General features: G+C 44.8%; 1 protein-coding gene across 4 annotated transcripts in view; it reads right to left on the bottom strand.

The window, feature by feature from the left end:
- Positions 1-23,681, bottom strand: part of RAD18 (RAD18 E3 ubiquitin protein ligase) — a 284,707-nt gene extending 261,026 nt beyond the window's left edge. For 2 of the 4 annotated variants that reach the window (XM_072128077.1, XM_072128080.1), the window contains exons 1-4: positions 23,477-23,680; positions 19,607-19,688; positions 5,146-5,207; positions 406-476 (exon numbers count right to left, since the gene is read on the bottom strand). In XM_072128077.1, coding sequence (XP_071984178.1) covers positions 406-476; positions 5,146-5,207; positions 19,607-19,688; positions 23,477-23,533 — 272 coding nt within the window. In that variant the 5' untranslated portion in view covers positions 23,534-23,680. Of the gene's footprint in view, positions 1-405; positions 477-5,145; positions 5,208-19,606; positions 19,689-22,909; positions 22,987-23,476 lie in introns of those variants that run through there. The other 2 variants (XM_072128079.1, XM_072128078.1) reach the window with 2 other exon arrangements.
- Positions 23,682-23,726: the final 45 nt, after the last annotated feature.

Below are 23,726 nucleotides of genomic sequence, written 5' to 3' on the forward strand. Positions count from 1 at the left end.
TGGAGCCTGTGTTAATGTTCAGCATTTATGCCTTCTCTTCTCTAATCCATTCCACGCAGTTGCATCTAGGACATATGGTGCCCAAGATTGTGACTCCCCCTTATATAAAGTGTAATAGCCATGAGGTCCCATCACCGGGCTGGAGATGATACAATGATATAAGTTATGTATATAAGGAGATAATGAGCAGGTATTGGAGTCCTTGTATAATCCTGACGCTCTGCAGCCTGACAGTCTCTTTGCCTCTTGTTATATTTTAGTCTTCTGGTCTGTAAATACATTATAAATCCTTCCCAGCCAAATGACGAGACGAGATAAGTGGCACGTAATGTAATAAAACAAATCTACAGTCACTGCGAGTATCTGGTTTATACATCATAAAGTGGAAGGGGGGGGGGAACGTACCTGGCGCTGACAAACGTTCTCACCACATCATCCAGCAGTCGGTTGTTCCGTAGCTCGGACTCGGTGACGGCCTGAAACGACAAGATCCGATCAGTCCGGGGCTCAAGACACAATCTGAACTTTAGAAAACTTTTTTTTTGTATTAATTAGTGCAGTTTTTCCACTAGGTTTTGCTCAGAGTGACCCCCAGGCACCTGCAGCGCGGACATGTATCACCTATAACATAGATTGTGCTGCCAAATCTTTATCAAATTATTGTCACATTTAATGCTCAGTCTCCATGGCAACTGCAAATAACACATCTCCATGTGGATGGCCATACTAAATCTTGTGCAATTACTACCAAGGGTTATAACAGCTGCTTTTTGGCAGATGTAGCCATCAGCTACATCTTTTTTTAGGACCTCGGGATGTAATCTTAAGGCAGTTTTCCAATGAATCAAGTGCACATCAGAAATACTAAGAATTAAGTGTTTTTTTGCTTTAATGCATCCAATTAGTGCTACTGGAGGAAGTCTCTGCAAGAAACAATATAAATAAGTAAATCAGTCACTTTCCCCCTCCCTCTGGCAGACGCTAAAAGCCGCCTCTTCTCAGCTAAATCACCATCTACTTCAGAGACCCTGCTCCTCTCCTGACAAGCAGGGCAAGGAGCTATTCCTATTGGCTGCCCTGCGGTGTACAATCATCCATATAGAATATAGCTACACACTAATTATTTTAGGTTTAGAGGTTACGAAATGTGTGTGGAGCAGAGAGAAGAACCACAGTCTGGTGGAACGATTGGTCCAAGATTGAATCGGATGTGCTTCTCACATGATAAGTGTCGGTTCAGACCCAACTAGTGCAAAATACAATACAATAATAGCAAAATCAAGAATACCTTCTCACTGCCCCCCTTCTCAGTTACAAGGCCTTGTGCTTGTGACTGTATATGGGGCCGTGTGCTCCCCTTAGAGGTGCATTGTGCACGGTGAACACACTGGGGCTCATTTACTAAGGGTCCTAATCACGTTTTTCCATCGGGTTTCCCGAATTTTTCCGATGTGCGCCGAATTGCCCTGGGATTTTGGCGCATCAGCGCCGGCTTTCACGCGGCAGGAATCGGGGGCGTGGCCTTCGGAAAACCTGACGGATTCGGAAAAACCGCAGAATTTTTTAAAAATTAGCACTCACATACACCGAGACGGAGGAGGTGAATTCCGCTGGACTTCAGCGCAGCAGCGACACCTTGTGGACATCAGGTGCACGACCTTAGTGAATCCCGGCAGAACCCAAATCAGCGTCGGAGAACGCGCCGCTTGATCGCAACTGGACGGGGTAAGTAAATCTGCCCCATTGTGGATCCTATGGATATAGGAGGGGTGGAAGGTCCTTTATGACCCATTTCAGCACACGGTTGTGTGAATGAGGACTAAGTTTTATAAGGAGCTGCCTAGAAGAGCCGAGGATAATGTTTAACCTTCCCAAGAGCTTCTGTAGGGCAGCAAAATGCTACAAATTCCCTACCAATAGACACTCCATCTTTATGGACCCTTTGCTGTCCCATATAATGTCACACTGATCGTTAAGGCCCTAAAAACTCACAACTGCTTCCTTTCAAATGACACAAAGTCTACGAGGCAAATACTGCAAGGGCGAGATTAAGTTTCCATGGAGTCTATTTCTGGTTTACAAGCCTGAAGTCTCCGGCTCTGGAGGAGCTTTGTGTGGGTTTGAGAGCGGCCTCTTTTACTTGTCCCTGGTGGCAGCCGAATGATTAGGTACAAGATTGGGAAAATTAGTTCATTCCTTGAGAATGCACAGACCGTTCCCAATAGTAATCCCAAGGCACCCGCCCGCAATGGCATCAATCCTGGCGCTGGCACCGGTTCCGTTTCTAGATTCTGGTGTCACTAATCTGTGCGTGTTTCTGTGATATGTAATCTCTTTACCTGCCCACGTTACCGGATCAATGACTACACAAGGTACATGCTGCTTTACACATACAGCCTTAAAGGGGTCCTCCTGCAGGTTATTACTGAACACAAATCCTTAGGATAAGAGATTAATAGCACCGGCATCACATCACAGCCCTCCCATCAGAACCAGTTCTGCTTCACAGGCCACATTTATCCGTTCATTGACTTTACAGCACAAGTGATTGGGAATGACCTGCAATTCCAAGCACAGCCACTATGTAATGTACAGCGCTTGAACCTGTATCCGATATGAATCATCTACAATATAAATAGGGGGGTAGTTCTGATAACCGCTGTGTATGACCCCCATGTATACAGCAGAAGAGGCAGAATGACAGCAAGCGATGTGGGTTATTTCATGGCATGTAGTGAGTAATACAATGAGGTAACCAGGCGGGCGCTGCGGAGGTGGGAGGCAGAGACACAACGTTATGAAAGGAAGACATTTCAGCAGATTTCACAATTACCAGCACGTAGATGAAACCATAAAGCACCTGCATTTCCAATAAGCCAGAGATATTTATATTAGCGATAGTTGGATTTTAATTACACCCACTTCTAAAACGGAACAGACTGAGCCGACATCTCCATAATTACATCGAGGAGCCATTACTGAGGTGTGAATCAGCACTAAACAATCCCCAAGATTTCCTACATTTAACACCTTCGTGCATAAAAACTTCTCTCTCTCCAGCGGAGTGCACAGTTTAAAGGGAACCTGTCAGCAGGACTGACCATACATACTGCAGCCAGTGCTCTGTATTGTCCCTGGAGAGACGTGTAATCAGACCTTTGTGTATGTTATAAGGAGCAGCAGGACTGTGATATATGGATATATATTTCAGGATTGTTGCTGCTCCAAATACAATAAGGAAAGTGTGTCCTGTACTCTCTGCACAAAGGTATGACTGGATGATAGGGGCTAAACATGTCATCTCTGGAGGTCCTACAGATGTGGATACGGCACAGGCGTAGCTCATCCTGCACACTAGCGAGCTCTACAACCTGTCCAGGAAGACCCATTACAGAACATGAAGGGCACATGACACCCACCCCATGCAGAGCATGAGGATATAACCTGCTCCTTCCTACAGCTTCTCCCGCCTTACATTCACTTTATTAGGAGCAATTCAGGTAATGGAGCACGGGGGGAGATCATGTGGCCCCTGTCCTCGTGTTCGGCTAATGGAGCAGGATATGATGAATTGGATTTGCACTCTCTTTTATTAGCCGTATAATTCCTGCTTGTAAAGTTTTGAGGTTGACGGTTTTTTCCATCCATAACGTTGTAATGTTGTGAAGCCAAACTGGAAGCAGACTCAGCGAGAAGCAGGAAGCTAGGAAAGTGTATGACCCCAAAACTCATGACTGTGACCTAATCAATATTGGCAAAGTGCCCCTTTATATATAAAATGGGTTCTGGTAGAAGAGATTGTATGTAACGTGGATTCCATGGAGGGGAAGGATTTCCATTCATCTATATAATATGTAGGTTCCTGCGATGCCCTCAGCACAAGTGTTCAGTGTAGAGAAACATTGTATCCACGCACATGATGGAGTCCAAGGAAGAGAAGGAAGCTACTTCCTTAATCCCAGAGGTCACTTATCTACTCCGTCTCTCATTCCGGGTCTTTTAAACTAGGACACAAGGAACATATTTTATTAAATCTCTATATGCAGTGTCATATATAAACAGTGAGATGGATAGAAGACTGACTGGCGATGCCTCACCCCTCCCCCGAGGGCTGCAGCAGGGCGGAGCCCCACCAACTACCCCAGGGCGATGCCTCACCCGCTGCCCTGGGTGCTGCAGCAGGGCGATGCATCACCCGCTCCCCTGGGTGCTGCAGCAGGGTGATGCTCCACCAGCTACCCCAGGGTGATGCCGATTGGCTCCCGCAGGGCTGCAACAGGGTGAAGCCTCACCCACTCCCCCAAGGGCTGAAACAGGGTGATGCCCCACCCGCTCCCCCAAGGGCTGAAACAGGGCGATGCCCAAGCAACTACCCTAGGGCGATGCCCCACCCGCTCCCCCAAGGGCTGCAGCAGTATGATGCCCCACCAACTACCCCAGGGTGATGCCTCACCCGCTCCCCCGAGTGCTGCAGCAAGGCGATGCCCCAGCAACTACCCCAGGGCGATGCCCCACCCGCTCCCCCAAGGGCTGCAGCAGGGCGATGCCCCAGCAACTACCCCAGGGCGATGCCCCACCCGCTCCCCCAAGGGCTGCAGCAGGGCGATGCCCCAGCAACTACCCCAGGGCGATGCCCCACCCGCTCCCCCAAGGGCTGCAGCAGGGCGGAGCCCCACCAACTACCCCAGGGTGATGCCTCACCCGCTCCCCTGGGTGCTGCAGCAGGGCGATGCTCCACCAGCTACCTCAGGGTGATGCCTAAAGGGGCACTTTGAAAGTGTATGACCCAAAATCTGATGACTGTGACTTAATCAATATAATTTCCTGCTTCTCGCTGAGTCTGCTTCCAGTTCGGCATCAAAACATTACAACGTTATGGATGGAAAGTAAGTGTATGGCATGTATACACATATCACTAGCACAAGGTATAACTGCCACACACTGAGGACGCTGTATTGATGCAAAATCATGCTACAACCGCGACTCTACTAATATTATAGCAAAAATAGCTGTAAACGACCCAACATTGGAGCAAATGTCATGCAAAATACACAGTAAAAAATAACTGAACTATGACCTAAAGCTGAGATGAAGATGTCATCTAGTGTTATAGAAGAAATGAAGTCATGGATATTGCGGACATACCACAAAACAGGTGGGACACTGCGTCTTGTATGACAGAAACTTCCGGATGCAGAGAGAACAGTCTGTAAACAGAAGGAGAAGCGAGTTATTCCAGAGCAGAAATCCGAACATCGTATTCACATTCCCAAATACAAAAACAAGTTGACACAAAAGACGTAGTTACTACTCAGCAGAACGCGCTGGCATATTCCCACCGGATACATCCTGACGCTAATTGCTGGCAGGTAATTTAGGGCCGATGAATGGCACTTAAATTCCATATACAAGACGAGCTTTGTAGCCGAAATTTACATATAGTCGTCAGCGCCATCGCTCACTCCACGTTCCATGGCAATCAGTAACATTCTGTTCTCAATGTAAGCAAAACTCATCTGGCTAATTGACACCCAGAAGAAGATATAGATGAAAAACATAGCCTGGATCCCCTACTTAAGAAGGCTTGACTTACAGACGACCCCTAGTTACAAAAGGACCTGTCAATATTGGTAATTGACTGTACTTTTACCCTAGGCTACAATAAAGGGATATAAGAGTTATCAAAGATGAATGTAACTAAGCTTTGTTATTAATCCTGGTTTTTATGAAAACCCAACATTTCTAAAATACAATAATCACAGAGACCCGAAATTTTTTTGGCTGGGGTTACAATTATAAAATATACAGTTCTGACTTAAATACAAATTCAACTTAAGACCAAACCTACAGAACCTATCTTGTATGTAACCCTGAATGTTACTGCTTATACCTGGGAGGAAGGTGACAGGGGGTTACAAGCGATGAAGTGTCACACCTGCATAATCATATTCCATACAGAAAGTTGGAATTCCACTAATGCACGCGGCTCCTGACCACAGCCCTGTGTAGGAAATCATAAGGAATTCCATGCACATTCGGCACACACTATAGAGATGGGTAATTGTGCTGCTCATTCACTGTGGGATTTGTCACCTGTCACATCAGCATCGGCGGCAAACACCATCTGCAAGGGCAACTCACACCCCGAGGCATCAATCTTTGAAGGCAAGGGCCACGTACAGACGAACACAGAACAATGTAGAAGGAAATTCTATGGATAATTTATTGCTGTTCGATGATTTTGAGCGACAATGAGCTTCAGAGAAGCAAAAACTAAAAGTGCTCCTAAAATATTCTAAAAATTGCATCTTAATCTGAAACTGGCAATTGCTGGTGTAATAAGAGCAGAACACAGAGTACAGAGGGCACTAGCTCCATGTAATAGACTGTACAGAAGACAACATGTACATTTCTGTGCTGTTTTTGTTATTTTCTTCATTTTAAACATTTCAAGGAAAAAAGGTAACGGAGCCATTATATACAGGTCAAGAAAGCTCCAAGGAGAGCTTTGTTCTCTCAGGGAGGATTGTAACTACTATAATACTGCCCCCTATGTACAAGAATATAACTACTATAATACTGCCCCCTATGTACAAGAATATAACTACTATAATACTGCCCCCTATGTACAAGAATATAACTACTATAATACTGCCCCCTATGTACAAGAATATAACTACTATAATACTGCCCCCTATGTACAAGAATATAACTACTATAATACTGCCCCTATGTACAAGAATATAACTACTATAATACTGCCCCTATGTACAAGAATATAACTACTATAATACTGCCCCCTATGTACAGGAATATAACTACTATAATACTGCCCCCTATGTACAAGAATATAACTACTATAATACTGCCCCTATGTACAAGAATATAACTACTATAATACTGCCCCCTATGTACAGGAATATAACTACTATAATACTGCCCCCTATGTACAGGAATATAACTACTATAATACTGCCCCCTATGTACAGGAATATAACTACTATAATACTGCCCCCTATGTACAGGAATATAACTACTATAATACTGCCCCCTATGTACAAGAATATAACTACTATAATACTGCCCCCTATGTACAGGAATATAACTACTATAATACTGCCCCCTATGTACAAGAATATAACTACTATAATACTGTCCCCCTATGTACAAGAATATAACTACTATAATACTGTCCCCCTATGTACAAGAATATAACTACTATAATACTGTCCCCCTATGTACAAGAATATAACTACTATAATACTGCCCCTATGTACAGGAATATAACTACTATAATACTGCCCCCTATGTACAAGAATATAACTACTATAATACTGCCCTCTATGTACAAGAATATAACTACTATAATACTGCCCTCTATGTACACGAATATAACTACTATAATACTGCCCCCTATGTACAGGAATATAACTACTATAATACTGCCCCCTATGTACAGGAATATAATTACTATAATACTGCCCCCTATGTACAGGAATATAATTACTATAATACTGCCCCCTATGTACAGGAATATAACTACTATAATACTGCCCCCTGTGTACAGGAATATAACTGCTATAATACTGCCCCCTATGTACAGGAATATAACTACTATAATACTGCCCCCTATGTACAAGAATATAACTACTATAATACTGCCCCCTATGTACAAGAATATAACTACTATAATACTGCCCCCTATGTAAAGGAATATAATTACTATAATACTGCCCCCTATGTACAGGAATATAACTACTATAATACTGCCCCCTGTGTACAGGAATATAACTGCTATAATACTGCCCCCTATGTACAGGAATATAACTGCTATAATACTGCCCCCTATGTACAGGAATATAACTACTATAATACTGCCCCCTATGTACAGGAATATAACTGCTATAATACTGCCCCCTATGTACAGGAATATAACTACTATAATACTGCCCCCTATGTACAGGAATATAACTACTATAATACTGCCCCCTATGTACAGGAATATAACTACTATAATACTCCCCCTATGTACAAGAATATAACTACTATAATACTGCCCCCTATGTACAGGAATATAACTACTATAATACTGCCCCTATGTACAGGAATATAACTACTATAATACTGCCCCCTATGTACAAGAATATAACTACTATAATACTGCCCCTATGTACAAGAATATAACTACTATAATACTGCCCCCTATGTACAGGAATATAACTACTATAATACTGCCATCTATGTACAGGAATATAACTACTATAATACTGCCCCCTATGTACAGGAATATAACTACTATAATATTAGACCTCAGTAGTTGCTATGATTAGGATCCTGCCTCCTCCTTCCCTGTGCAGGATTCTTTATCTGGTAATAATTACACATTTCAGGATTATTATCTCTTTATTAAGTCAGACAAGCTGCATTATACATTTATTGATTTTAGTATAAGATATTCTTCTTGACATCGCGCCATCAATTTTATATGGATCTTATGGGGATTAGGTAACAGTTCGGTGCAGTAATTATTCTGAATTCCTGCTGTAGGGGATGCAGATGCCAGAATATATATGTATAAAGCGGCTGATGACGTCACAGGCCGCGCGGTGGCTCCGGGAAAGAAATTGATGCGCTGTCGCTTATACAATTTACTAACGTGATGATCCAAGTAAAGGCATTTTTATGCAGCGCATTGATTTCCCCCATTGGGAGGGAGCGGCGCTCAGATCCGTGAGGCTTTGCACACAATTACTTGCCGCTTTCCGAGGAGATTTATGAACGTTGCGGCTATAAATCAGAATTTAGCTGTGGAGCAATTTACATCTGTCTGAGGAGCCTGGGTAAGTGCAGGACTCCGTACGTGGAGATTTCCATAGCCTATAACTCTAGCAGGAGGCCGGATCGCTTCTGGAGTGGAGTTTTATGGATATAAGTGATAAATGTGTCTTTCCTAAAAACTCACCTTTACTACAGCCCAGATAAGACCTTCCCCATGGGGCTGATACACAGTTCTGCATTTTATGGTCCATTTTATGTTCCATGGATTCCGATAAGAGAAAGTCATACAATCTCTCCAGTGAGACACAGTGTAACCAAGATCAGGCTACAAATTGCTATAAGGAAGTTGTAACATTTCAATAGGACAGCAGAGAAGTATCAAGTTAACGTAGTGTACGAGTATATACATTGTATCTCATGATGGGTTCCACAGCCCAATATCTAGACATAATGTACTTCATTGCCTTCCTACTACACCAGGACAATGAGAGGTTATCAGATCCAGGATTATTCAGTGTTACCATGTGACCATGACCAGAGGCGTCCTCTACACCTGGATTCTTTACTGTAAGAGCAGAGACACTACATACCTGGCTGCCACATGAGGTTAATGCCGATACATAGTACAGGGTCAAGATGTCTGCAGTGTAATAATATCACATGTTATGGATGACACATGGTACAGGGTCAGGAGGGGCCGGGATGTCTGCAGTGTAATAATATCACATGTTATGGCTGATACATGGTACAGGGTCAGGAGGGGCAGGGATGTCTGCAGTGTAATAATATCACATGTTATGGATGATACATGGTACAGGGTCAGGAGGGGCCGGGATGTCTGCAGTGTAATGATATCACATGTTATGGATGATACATGGTACAAGGTAAGGAGGGGTCAGGATGTCTGCAGTGTAATAATATCACATGTTATGGATGATACATGGTACAGGGTCAGGAGGGGTCAGGATGTCTGCAGTGTAATAATATCACATGTTATGGATGATACATGGTACAGGGTCAGGAGGGGCCGGGATGTCTGCAGTGTAATAATATCACATGTTATGGAGGATACATGGTACAGGGTCAGGAGGGGCCGAGATGTCTGCAGTGTAATAATATCACATGTTATGGATGATACATGGTACAGGGTCAGGAGGGACCGGGATGTCTGCAGTGTAATAATATCACATGTTATGGATGATACATGGTGCAGGGTCAGGGGGGGGGGGGGATGTCTGCAGTGTAATAATATCACATGTTATGGACGATACATGGTACAGGGTCAGGAGTGGCCGGGATGTCTGCAGTGTAATAATATCACATGTTATGGAGGATACATGGTGCAGGGTCAGGAGGGGCCAGGATTTCTGCAGTGTAATAATATCACATGTTATGGATGATACTTGGTACAGGGTCAGGAGGGGCCGGGATGTCTGCAGTGTAATAATATCACATGTTATGGATGATACATGGTGCAGGGTCAGGAGGGGCCGGGATGTCTGCAGTGTAATAATATCACATGTTATGGAGGATACATGGTGCAGGGTCAGGAGTGGCCGGGATGTCTGCAGTGTAATAATATCACATGTTATGGAGGATACATGGTGCAGGGTCAGGAGGGGCCAGGATTTCTGCAGTGTAATAATATCACATGTTATGGATGATACATGGTACAGGGTCAGGAGGGGCCGGGATGTCTGCGGTGTAATAACATCACATGTTATGGATGATACATGGTACATGGTACAGGGTCAGGAGGGGCCGGGGTGTCTGCAGTGTAATAATATCACATGTTATGGATGATACATGGTACAGGGTCAGGAGTGGCCGGGATGTCTGCAGTGTAATAATATCACATGTTATGGAGGATACATGGTGCAGGGTCAGGAGGGGCCAGGATTTCTGCAGTGTAATAATATCACATGTTATGGATGATACATGGTACAGGGTCAGGAGGGGCCGGGATGTCTGCAGTGTAATAATATTACATGTTATGGATGATACATGGTACAGGGTCAGGAGGGGCCGGGATATCTGCGGTGTAATAACATCACATGTTATGGATGATACATGGTACAGGGTCAGGAGGGGCCGGGATGTCTGCAGTGTAATAACATCACATGTTATGGATGATACATGGTACAGGGTCAGGAGGGGCCGGGATGTCTGCAGTGTAATAATATCACATGTTATGGATGATACATGGTACAGGGTCAGGATGTCTGCAGTGTAATAATATCACTTGTTATGGATGATACATGGTACAGGGTCAGGAGGGGCTGGGATGTCTGCAGTGTAATAATATCACATGTTATGGAGGATACATGGTGCAGGGTCAGGAGGGGCCGGGTGTCTGCAGTGTAATAATATCACAGGTTATGGATGATACATGGTACAGGGTCAGGATGTCTGCAGTGTAATAATATCACATGTTATGGATGATACATGGTACAGGGTCAGGAGGGGCCGGGATGTCTGCAATGTAATATTATTACATTATGGGGAATACATGATTCAAGGTCAGGAGGGGCCGGGATGCCTACAGTACAGTATAATAATATCACATTTTACGAGGAATTCATGGTACAGGGTCAGGAGGAGCACAGATGTCTGCAGTACAGTATAATATCACATTTTATGGATGATACTTGGTTCAGGGTCAGGAGGGTCTTACTCTAGATTATAGGCTGCATCCATTCAACCCCATCTACTGTAAATGTTTTGGTGTGAAAACGGGGGAATGCAATGAAACACAAGATATAGATGAAGAGTTTACACTTCTTTACTAAGCCCATAGCGCTCTATAATCTACAATTATTACAGAAATCCCTGGGGGGGCAGTAATTGTGCATCAGACATGGATTACAAGATCTGGTGCTGGACACAGCGAGGACCAAAGACTCACTGTGCAAACAAAACTCACTGGGGGTCATTTACTAAGGGCCCGATTCGCGTTTTCCCGACGTGTTACCCGAATATTTCCGATTTGCGCCGCTTGTACATGAATTGTCCCGGGTTTTTGGCGCACGCGATCGGATTGTGGCGCATCGGGGCCGGCATGCGCGCGACAGAAATCGGTGGGGGTGTGGCCGAACGAAAACCCGACGTATTCGGAAAAACCGCCGCATTTAAAAACCGAAAATGTGTCGCTTGGGGAGCGCTCACCTTCACCTTCTATGGGATGGTGCATTCCGGGGCGTTAAGATTATTTTCGGCGCTGCAGCGCCACCTGGTGGACGGCGGAGGAACTACCATCTTAAATCCCAGCCGGACCCGAATCCTGTGCAGAGAACGCGCCGCTGGATCGCGAATGGGCCGGGTAAGTAAATGTGCCCCACTGTGCGTCTCCCAGGACGGAGGGGTTTTCCTTTTAGGACGGCAATGAAATGCAATATGACACAAGTATGACTGCACCTCCAGCTGGCAGACGTACATGACAAATGCGGATAAATTCCTGCAGACGTGCGATAGGTGGAGCGATGCACTACCCAGCATTTCTATCCCCTCTGGCATGTGACAGGTTTAATATGCAAGGCACAAACGTAATGAGCAATTTCCCTTATCGTAAGTAAAGGATAAAGTAGAAAATTTTCTGCAATTCTCAATAAACTAGGACAAATATAGACGGGCGGCTGCTGGTGGCCGGGACGGAGCTGTCTGCCGTGCAAATACAATGTTGCAACTTGCATTCTACAGCAACATAATGAGGGTAGTATTACAGCAAGCAGTGGTAGTATGGAGCGCTGGGGAACTGCCCCACGCTGAAGGTTTTTTAGGACAACCTGCATTGGATTAGGGTCTACCCCAAAGACCTCGGCTCCAGTGACAGGGATGCCATTGTGCACAGAGATTGTCCCTGGATACAAGTCTAGACACACACGACGATGCTAACAATCCCAGCGCTGCTTCATCATGTAATACAACTCAGATGATTTATTACCAATGACAGTAACCAGGAGACAGCAGGAATGTATGGAAATTAAGAAATGACCCCCTACCAGGTAATTACTGATCCAGACACTGAGCAGGGGAGTAAGTGATCAGCCTCCCGCCGCTCAGACTTCTACCTTAACCTTTATACCAATAAATCTTACTATAGCGCCAACAAATTCTGCAGCGCTGTACAGATCATAGGGAAAATATACAGACAAAATAAAAGCTTACAATAAGGCGACGATAGTTATACAATGGTCCGGCCCTTATCCACGACTTCGTTTCATTCAAAATGTTCGCACAAATGTCCACATCATCATTAGAGACTGGAATGTACAATTGTGAAAGGCAAAGTATCATTACACGCTTCATACTTATACTTTCTATAGGTCTCTTAATAACTTGTGGATTTGGAAAGATAAAACATTGAGTGTGAATTGAGCTGAAAGATGAGATGCTGATCTTTAATATGACACCAGAACTATGCTTCTTAATGCTATAGAACCAAAGATAGGGTTGTTTCTCATCTCAGGAAAAAATGACTCTTCTCTGCTCATATCCACATGGTTTAGGAGGAGATTTCTAATAGGTTAAAGGATGAGATTTCACAAATAATCACAAAGAATTGATGATGTAATGTAGATCTTTCTGGTTTGCACAGGACATAACAGCGCATAATCTCAGTTGCTTAACCTTCGCCTGTCCATGACGTACAGGAAGTCGAGGGCAGAGTATTATTATAAGAGAATTATGAGCTTGGTCACAATTATGGTTTGGGGTTTCACGTCTGGAAATACCGACATCAATATTGTATAAAGATTAGGAAATAATAAGCCGTGCGTCATCCATGGACATGAGTACAATGTCTGGGCTCAGCTGCCATGAATAGGACCCGCTGATAATACACCCGTCTTATTGCAGGGTCAGATTTCTTACTGTACTAGATGCCCGACATTTGAAGATCTTAAAGAAAATCTACCATGAAAACTCATTGTTATGAACCAGGGGCACTTACTCATAGTTCTAGACACCAAATGTTCTTCTATTTGCTATCGATGACCTATTTCCTTCTAAAAGCAACTTGTATAATTATGCTAAAGTGCTTTGTGTTGTAGCTTCACATGCTTTGTGTTGTAGCTTCACATGCTGTTACACTGTCTCCTCTTCCCCCTTCAGGCTGCTGTAATCTAACACAGAAGGAGGGGAAAAATGCTTCTGCACAGCATTAGAGGATGTGAGGCTGCAGCACGGAGGGGCTCTGGTAAGACCACCCAGAGCTCTTCTGGCTCATTGACAGAACTATAAAAGATTATATTAGGAGGAGGGAGGCCATGCATGAAAACATAAAAACATTTCCACAGTCCCGGTGCCAGTCTATATAAAAAAAAAAAAAAAAAATTTCATGGAAGGAACAAGTACACCGCATCGTTAGCGCCCACGTTGTAGATAGTGACTCCCTAGGAAATCATTCCTAACCCCGATTCCTTTTCTCTTCATCAGTACTTGGCAAGGAACTGGTTTGACTTCATCTCAAGTCATGGCAAAGGGCTTTTTGGAAGTCGGGCATTGACTTGTAGGGAACAATCTTACAAAATATGAAGCTAAAAGGTCCATTTTTGCTTCTTTTCATTCAGGAAGACTTGTTGGCATCTAGATAGATATATATATATATATATCATATATCTATATCCATCCATCTATACACATATACTCACACACGGCCACCACTAGGAAGTTTTGGGCCCCTGACTGGCAAATTTTGTGGGCCCCACCCACACCCAATGATCACCTGGCCCTGTGTGCACAGCAAGTTCACAGGTGGATGGAAAAGGGTTTTCTGTTACTTGGGGTCCCTTCTCCTCATTGGGGGTCCCTGAACACAGTCACACTACATCCCCCTGGTGGCAGTTCTAGACATTGCACTTTAATTTTTTTTGGCTGAAACAATGCAAGGGTATAACACCTACATGTATAGGTAGGAGCCCAAAGAGGCCCAATAGGAGCCCAAAGAGGCATAATATGAGCCCAAAGAGGCATAATATGAGCCCAAAGAGGCATAATATGAGCCCAAAGAGGCATAATATGAGCCCAAAGAGGCATAATATGAGCCCAAAGAGGCATAATATGAGCCCAAAGAGGCATAATATGAGCCCAAAGAGGCATAATATGAGCCCAAAGAGGCATAATATGAGCCCAAAGAGGCATAATATGAGCCCAAAGAGGCATAATATGAGCCCAAAGAGGCATAATATGAGCCCAAAGAGGCATAATATGAGCCCAAAGAGGCATAATATGAGCCCAAAGAGGCATAATATGAGCCCAAAGAGGCATAATATGAGCCCATAGCAACCAATAGGACGATGTGTACGAGATATTACAGCTCATCCAGCTAATCCAGCCTCCGGCCTGACATCCATAGTCACTCCATAGACGCAGCCATCATTAGCAGAGGTAAGTGCACGTAGCTGCCATCAGTGGCAATTATAGAAATGATATAAAACTGAGTAGACTCCGCAGGGATTGTTCATCTGATCAGGTGAATCACGCAGCGCTCCATGTAGACGTGTTCTGGAGGTCAGATTCCCGGCAGATGAAGCGGATACCTCGTGTGGTCCACAGAGAGCGAGCTCCGGCAATCTCCCCCATCACACGGCTTCCTAGTCTGCTTCACTTGCTGAATATGATCAGACTTTTTTAGATCAGTGCAGAAGAATGTAGCAGCGAGTAAACCGCAATTATGTTGTCTGCAAACAAATTACATTCACGTCAAGAAGAGTAAAAATAATATTTAGTCTGTCAAGTACATTCGGGGTAATTTGTCTGCACTTTTACTGCCTTTAATTAAGATTTAAACAACGTATAATGAAGAGTTCTGCTATTTTCTATGGATCACACAAGAACTTTATTGTAGAATATAAGAAGCGGCAGCAGAATTCTGCCAGATCCATCAGTGCCTGAATAAGTCCTACACCTCGCTGATACTTAAAGGGAAACTATCAGCAGGTGTGACCATACAGACTGCAGCCAGTGCTATGCATTGTCCCTGGAGAGACGTGTAATCAGACCTTTGTGTATGTTGTTAGTAGAAGCAGGACTGTGAAATATGGATTTATATTCCAGGATTGTAGCTTCTCCAAGTGCACTGGCGTTAACAAGCCCTTCAACTGCTGTGTTCTATCCTCGCTGCAATGAGCTGCCCCCTGTACTGTGGAAGGCTTACGATTTGAAGCTACAGAGCAGAGGTTAAGGGTGATGCAGCAGTGCAATGCAAGCAACAGGATAACCCCCCATGGCACTTGGGGAAAGTTCCAGTCCTGGAAAGGAAATCCATATTTCACAGTTCTGCTGCTACTAACAACCTACACAAAGATTTTATAGCACATCTCTCCTAACACTGGCTGCAGGGAGCACAGAGCACAGCAGTGTGAGGATACACTCACTGTGCACTAGGAGAAGCTACAATCCTGGAATATAAATCCATGTATCACAGTCCTGCTGCCACTAACAACATACACAAAGGTCTGATTACACATCTCTCCAGGGACAATACAGAGTCACAGAGACACGGCAGTGTGAGGATACACCCACTGTGCACTAGGAGAAGCTACAATCCTGGAATAGAAATCCATATATCACAGTCCTGCTGTGAAAGGTCTGATTACACATATCTCCTGGGACAATACATAACACTGGCTGCAGTCACAGAGCACAGCAGTGTGAGGGCACGCCCCCAGTGTACTTGGATAAGCCACTATCCTAGAATATAAATCCATATATCACAGTCCTGCTGCTACTAACAACATACACATCTCTCCAGAGTCAAGCTACTGACAGACTAGAATTATGCGGGTTTTCATGCCGTGAGTTGTGTTGCCATTACTCTTGGATCTGAAACTGATTCCTGAGAATAAGGAGCCACAGTGATGGTTGTAGTTGCGTTGGAATGATGTGCTGCTCCTGTGGAGGTACAGCAGAGTTTAGACCCGCACTGCTCATAATGCTATAGAATATCCCAGCAAATGCTGTAACAATAGGAAATGGTGATAAACGTTTAGCAGGGTGCAATGTAAAAAGGTCTAGACAGGGACCAGAATTATGATCACGAGTGAAGGCTGCAGCAGTGGAAAACAACCGACCTGGCAATGATCTTACATTGATAAATGAGAATGCATTGTGAGTGTGTAACGAGCCCGGATGGGCTGGGGTGTAGATCACTCCATGCACGGGCAGCAAATACTATTTATACACAGCGCAGTAATCTAGAGAGAGAAAAATCAAGATAAATGAGGAGAAGAGGCCGACAAGAAAGGTAGATAACAAATGCTGGAAGCTCTAATAAACCTTGTAAACAACAGATAAGGACAAATACTTGTAATGTTCCCAAAAAGAGACGCCATTTACATCCCCCGGATCACAGAGGCAAGAACCAGAGAGATAAATCTCACAGGCGGAGCGCACAGAACGGACGGGAGCTGAGTTATCACCAGTAATTCTATTCCTATCACCCGCCATAATCTCCACCGTCTGTAACCTTTACTATGTCTGTGCTCATTGCATCGGGTACATCAGCAGTGGAGACCACAACCTGCCACCAGCGTTATGTATTGGGCGGCACGGTGGCTGAGTGAGTAGCACTTCTGCCTTGCAGCACTGGGGTCCTGGGTTCCAATCCCACCCAGGTCAACATCTGCAAAGAGTTTGTATGTTCTCTCTGTGGTTGCGTGGGTTTCCTCTGGGTCCTCCGGTTTCCTCCCACACTCCAAAACATACTGTTAGGTTGTTTAGATTGTGAGCCCCATTGGGGACAGGGACCAATTTGACATGCTGTGCACAGCGCTGCGTAATCTGTGTGCGCTATATAAATAAAGAATTATTATTATTGTAATCGGACCACTGTGTATGTTGGTAGTAGCAGCAATGCTGTGAAATATAGATTGAAGCTTCTCCAAGTGCACTGGGAGTGTGTCCTCACACTACAGGGTTGTGTAATCAATGCTTGCATTAGTAGCAGAAAGACTGTGAAATATTTGGAATTATATTCTAGGATTGTAGGTTGACTTGGTTCACAGTGGATTTGTCCTCACACTGCTGTGCACTCTGCAGTGAATTTGTGCTCAGCTCCTGCCCTCAATAACCTTAACAGCTTTTACTCAGAGGAAAGTAGAGGGGATGTGATGTGAAGCACAGTGCACAGCAGTGTGAGGAAAGGTCCCCAATACACTTTAAGAAGCTACAAACCTGGAATATGAATCCATATTTCACAGTCTTGCACTTTCCTGTCATATATATACGAAAGACACAATGCACACGTACACACACAACATCTGTACACTTGTGACACTGTAGGATTGCCATGACCATGATACGATACATGAGCTTCTCACTAGGACACTATGTCAAGGGCGACCATCTGGCCGTCATAATAAATCCAACACGTCCACATTTTTGAAATGGTCACAAGGTCAGCTGCAACCTTTTTCTCCCATAGATTGAATCATAGTGATGTAAACAAAGATTACCGAAATATCAGGTAGCGGAAGCGTCTGCGACCCTGCCCCAGGTTACAGTACATGTGGATGGAGTATGAAGTACAGTAGAGAAGAAGCTGCACTGTGGTACAGGGGCGTTACTCGAGCCTTTTTCTGCTGTAGCTGCACAAGCTGTTACACTGTGCAGAACTTCCTTCTACTACATAGTGCTACAACTACTTCTACTGCAGTTAGATTATATCAGGAAAAGTGAGGGGGGAGTGCTGAAGGAGCAGGGAGGTTGAGGAAGAGACAGTGTAAAAACCTTTAAAGCTACAGCACACAGGAGCTTTGGTAACGCCCCCAAGAGCCCTTCATACTCATTTGCATAATTTTAAAAGCTGAATGGATAACAGATATAAGAAGACTACCACAGTCACAGTGTCTGGACCTGTGAGTCATGTCCATGGTGGATTCTGCTGGTAGATTTTTACGCAGTATGACAATTCAGACCAATAAAATTTGTTCACACCTGGCCTAAATCCTTAGATGCGGAATAGAACTGACATTTTACAGCTGTCCAGAAAGCCCCTTTATAGCAAAATTGGTGTAAGCCCCTGCAAAATTTCAGCTGCACATCTATTAAATCATATATCAGATCAGATACCAGCAAATGTAGTTAAAGGGGTTGTCCAAAACCATATAAAAAATAGATATGTGGCGGGGGGGGCAGTGTCCCACACAGATGTCTCTCCGGTCCAGCTTTTGGTAGCGCTGTATCTGAATGGAGTCGGGTGGTAATGGCTGGTTGGAAACTAGCACAGACCGGAGAAACAGTGGCCCCGATCACCGGGAGGGACCGAGGGGAAAGTACAAGTTTCCAAACTTTACTCAAAATGTATATGTCATATGTTCAATAAAACTTCCTCCATTGTAACAGCAAACTGAATATTGGATATAATTTGATAAGAGAAGCTACAATGTATCCCTGGCGCGCACTACAATCCTGCAGGGTCGATTATGTGGATGATAACCATCAATGGATCAATGACTGCTGAGCGTACATCAGACTAATGGAGAAGCTTGGCTCGGGGAACAGAGATCCCGACATAAAATCCTGAATTATGTTGTTTTCTAACCAGCAATTTTTATCAGTGAAATGAAATAGAAAAAGAATTTCAAGTGGAAGTCGTCTGGGAGCGGAACATTCCCGGGATGGCTTGTCATCACGAAACATGAATGGCGTAAATTAAGAGAAGGAGTTAATAGGTTGTTTTTCATGAAAATCGTGTAGAGGAAAGAGGCTCGTGTAGAGCGAGATGATTTAGGAAGAAGCGATGACAACAAGAAAACAAGGAGAGCTCAGACTGGGGGTCACCAGCGCCATCAATCTGCCCCTTTCATGTCTGCGGCTCGGGGATACTCACAGTTATGTGAACACTGCGGGATGATCATAGCAATGTTGAAGTAATCAAAGCAAATTCCACAGTGCAGCAAATCGTCCAGATCCTGCAAGACAAATAGTAAATGGTCAGGAATAATCGGAGATAGAACAGAATCCATAAACTCTCTGAACGCCAAGACCAGGGAGACGCCGTGCAGGGGGTGGATTATAAAACTACCCTGGGGTACATGACAGTACACAGCATGAGGGGGTCATACACACAGTGCATACAGACCAAGGCATAGAATAATGTTACTCAGCTGTACAGTTCCTACAGATATGAGGAGCCAACCAGACATGTGACTAGGAGTATACAAAGGATTATATCTAGGATTTGTATGATGCAGCCGAACCTCGATACTTTCTAACGGTTCAATATTGGGTTTCTGTCATTGGTACTGAATGACTAATTTAACTCCTTACCGGCACGTGACGTTGTAGTACGTCACATGTCGGCTGCGGGTGAATGGAGAAGGCTCACGGGCTGAGCTCTCTCCATATCTGGCAAGTCTTTGCTGCATATTGCAACAAAGACTTACCAGTAATACCTGCGATCGCTTCTAACACTGATCACCCTTGTAAACCAGTTCATCGGCAAAAATTGCAGCGACGCCACCATCTTGGTGACATCATCGTGGGCAGAGATCGGTTTCCATGACAGCCTTGGGTCTTCTGAAGACCCGAGGCTGTCTCGTTTTAACCTCTTCATTACAATGTGCGATTTGCACATTGAAATGAATGATGAGGAAAATCCCCATATACTGATATACTGTAGTATTAGTTTCCTAATTCGACTGCTCGTTCAGTCAAGGAGATCCGGGGAGCGTTTTTGACAATTTTTCAGCCATCTTTATTAAAGCAGCCGGAGGCTAGTGCAGACGGCGTCCGAGTGTCTCTCTGCTTTTAATTTATTCATGACCCCGCTGCAAGCCGCCTCCTGCTCCTGGCCGTGGAACTGGGAGAGAGGACACGCCCCACGCTCTCCATGCCCCGGCCCTCGGACATCACCAGTCGGATCAGAATTCCCCGGGCCGGAAGCGGAAGGAGACGGTCATGAATAAATTAAAAGCCTGGCAAGCTGAGAGCCGCTCGGACTGGTGGTAGATGTCCATTAAATTGAATAAAAATGTAAAAGACGCAAAATGATGATCGTATTAGTTTTAAAGGAAATGCATGTGCGATGGGGCTGTGCCCTCCCCCAGATGTAACTAAACACAATGGGGCAGATTTATCAAGTGTCTGAAAGTCAGAATATTTCCAGTTGCCCATGGCAACCAATCACAGCTCCCCTTTAAAATATTCATGAGCACTGGTGAAATGAAAGCTGAGCAGTGATTGGTTGCCATGGGCAACTGGAAATATTCTGACTTTCAGACACTTGATAAATCTGCCACAATGTATACATCCCATGTGACCACACCCTAAACATTCAATTCATTTAATACTTTTTTGTTTCTTTTCATCAAGATATTGTATTGGCATCGAGTATCGTAACGCTTCTCAAGATATCGTATGGCACGAAAAAAATCTGTTATCGGTGCAACCCTACACATGACCACCGCAGGCAAGCACTAACAATGGAAATCACCAAGAAACTGCCGGGGACAAGCGTATACATGGCAGGTCATCACTGTCAAAAGGTAACACAGGGCAAAGGGCACAGGATCTAACTAGAATATTTCACTTCATGTACAGACCAATCATTTCACGTTTTTAGTCCCCTAATAAATGGTTTTTGACCATATTTTTGCGATCTATGCATCACTATATCATTGTGCAGAACATAGCAGAAGCCCACATTGCGGTGCGTTATTCATCACGGAGGTCAATAGGTAAGACAGCAAACCACTGACGTAAAACAATAAAAATTTGGAGACGTTCTTAGCTGAAAAATTATGTAAACTAATGACTATAAGAGCAGTGGAATTAAAGAGACATAAAGCAATTGCATAATACCATTCCATCAGGATGAGATCCATATGTTGTGATGTGGATGACGGCGGCAGAATCCATCAACAATATATAAATTTGGCTAAAGGAGAAGGATAATGTAGCAGATGGACAGTCATATCGCGCAGGACCTGACAGATGTGTTGCTGAAGCACCAGTAAAAGTCAATGGGACAGACACAAATAGCCGCCACAATGGAAGGGATTTCCCATAATATGCACCAGATAGGACAGTGATGGCGAATCTTACAATAAAACCCACCGATTTATTGCAATGTGCCAACATGACAGTATAAGCAGTAACTTATCGCTCCCTGCTCTGTCACAGCTTTCATCGTATCAGCATCCACAGGACACCAATGCAGTACAAAGTAGAGAAATGTGCAACATTGTAGCTTCACTCCAGGTCTCAATGCAAAAGCTCCAATGGTAATCCAACTGTGAGTACAACGGAGCATGGAACGTCCTGGGCTTCCTCGTACTGCAGAAGGAGGCCACAAATTCTGTCTGGTGAACCCTGTGCTAGGGCGACAGTCTGGGTACCCACAGAGAGGGCACTAAGTGCCACCTCTCACACCCATGCCATGCGCATGTCAAGCGCTCCTGCAGTCACTTCTCCCACAGGCCAAGCCCCGTGTTGCATTTAAAAACGCACTGTGTGAACACGGCTTGAATGTAGATGTGGTTAGACCCAAACGCAAGCGTTCAGGGACTAGCGACAATGCGTTGCTACTTACTGACTGCTTGGGTTTGGGTCTAGACAGGTGTATTCAGGGAAGAGTAACTCCGGCCAGCGTACGGTAAGTAGCGAGGGATGATGGTTCCTGAACACAAGCATTTAGATGAAAATAAATCTGCGTTGGGAGCAGATCTTCCCAAAGCCCTTCAATTCCGTTGATGCAAATCAAGTGCGTCGTGTGAACGCGGCTTAAGACACAAATGGGGCAGATTTGCTTACCCGGTCCTGTCGCGATCCCGCGGTGCGTTGTCCGACGAGAATTCGGATTCACTAAGGTTGTGCGCCTGAGTTCCTGCATCCGTTGCTTCCCCGCCGAGGTCTCTGGAGTTCACCTTCTTCTTCCCGGTGCTTGTAAGTGCATTGTCCGAATAATTCGGGTTGTCCGTCAACCCGCCCCACGATTTGTGTCGCAAGCAAGGTTGCGTGGATGTGCCAAAATCCGATCACGTGCGCCAAAATCCCGGGGCAATTGTGCACAAAACAGAAATCGTCTGGAAACCCAAAGAAAATGCGGTCCGCGGACCCTTAGTAAATGAGCCCCAGTGAGTTCCCACGGGACTAGAGCTCCGCACTCCCATCATATTTCCATCCAACTCACACAATGGCGCCGGAACAGCATCAGATCAAATCTGTGGCATCAGTTGTAATCAAAAAAAGGGTCCAAAAGGTTCTGCCTTGGCATCGTCCGGATCAACACCAGCGATACTTTTTGTTACTATAGATTAAATTTTTCTGTATTTTGCTACAAATGAGACACGACGCGCGGCCATCACTCAGACCCGGGGGCTGACAAATGTGTGGAAAGTCGACTGTAACAGCTTTATTACGGGTCCAGCTAGTAACATTCCCCATCGGCCTCAATGTCATAGCGGATCATGTGACGTCTGCGGGGAGAGGTCACGTGACTTGTGGCGTCCAATCCTACGGCTCCTCGTGGTTACATGGTCAAATTAGTATTTTGCCAGCATTTATGTGATTTTAGTCGCACATTAAGACAAATAAATAAGAGAAAATAGAAAATCTAATATAAACTACAACTTTTCCGTTAATAGCGCAGGGCATGCTGGGAGTTGTAGTCCTGCTGCTCCCTTACATAACGCTGCTGTATTGCCCGCTATCAGGCTGTAGTATTTACACCCCCCGGCAGTGCACGCCCGCTCCCCACCTGCAGGGGGCTCCTCGCTTGGCCCCCGGGGGCCCCATCCGTGCCGCTTGTTGCCATGGTACCAGGAGAACCGGAATCGGCTGTGTGTCTGAATTTCCCGGGATCTTCTGACCACGCCCACTCTCTGGCTCCCGCGCGGAGGATTGTGGGAGGTTCAGTCAGTCAGATGGAAAAGGCGGGAAGTGCAGGGGGAGTGTGAGGCGGCGCCTCATCATTTACCTCATCACTTTCTCTAGTTTCATGCACCTCA

Source organism: Engystomops pustulosus, chromosome 10 (genome assembly GCF_040894005.1).
Source record: "Engystomops pustulosus chromosome 10, aEngPut4.maternal, whole genome shotgun sequence".
In the NCBI taxonomy this organism is placed as follows: Eukaryota; Metazoa; Chordata; class Amphibia; order Anura; family Leptodactylidae; genus Engystomops; species Engystomops pustulosus.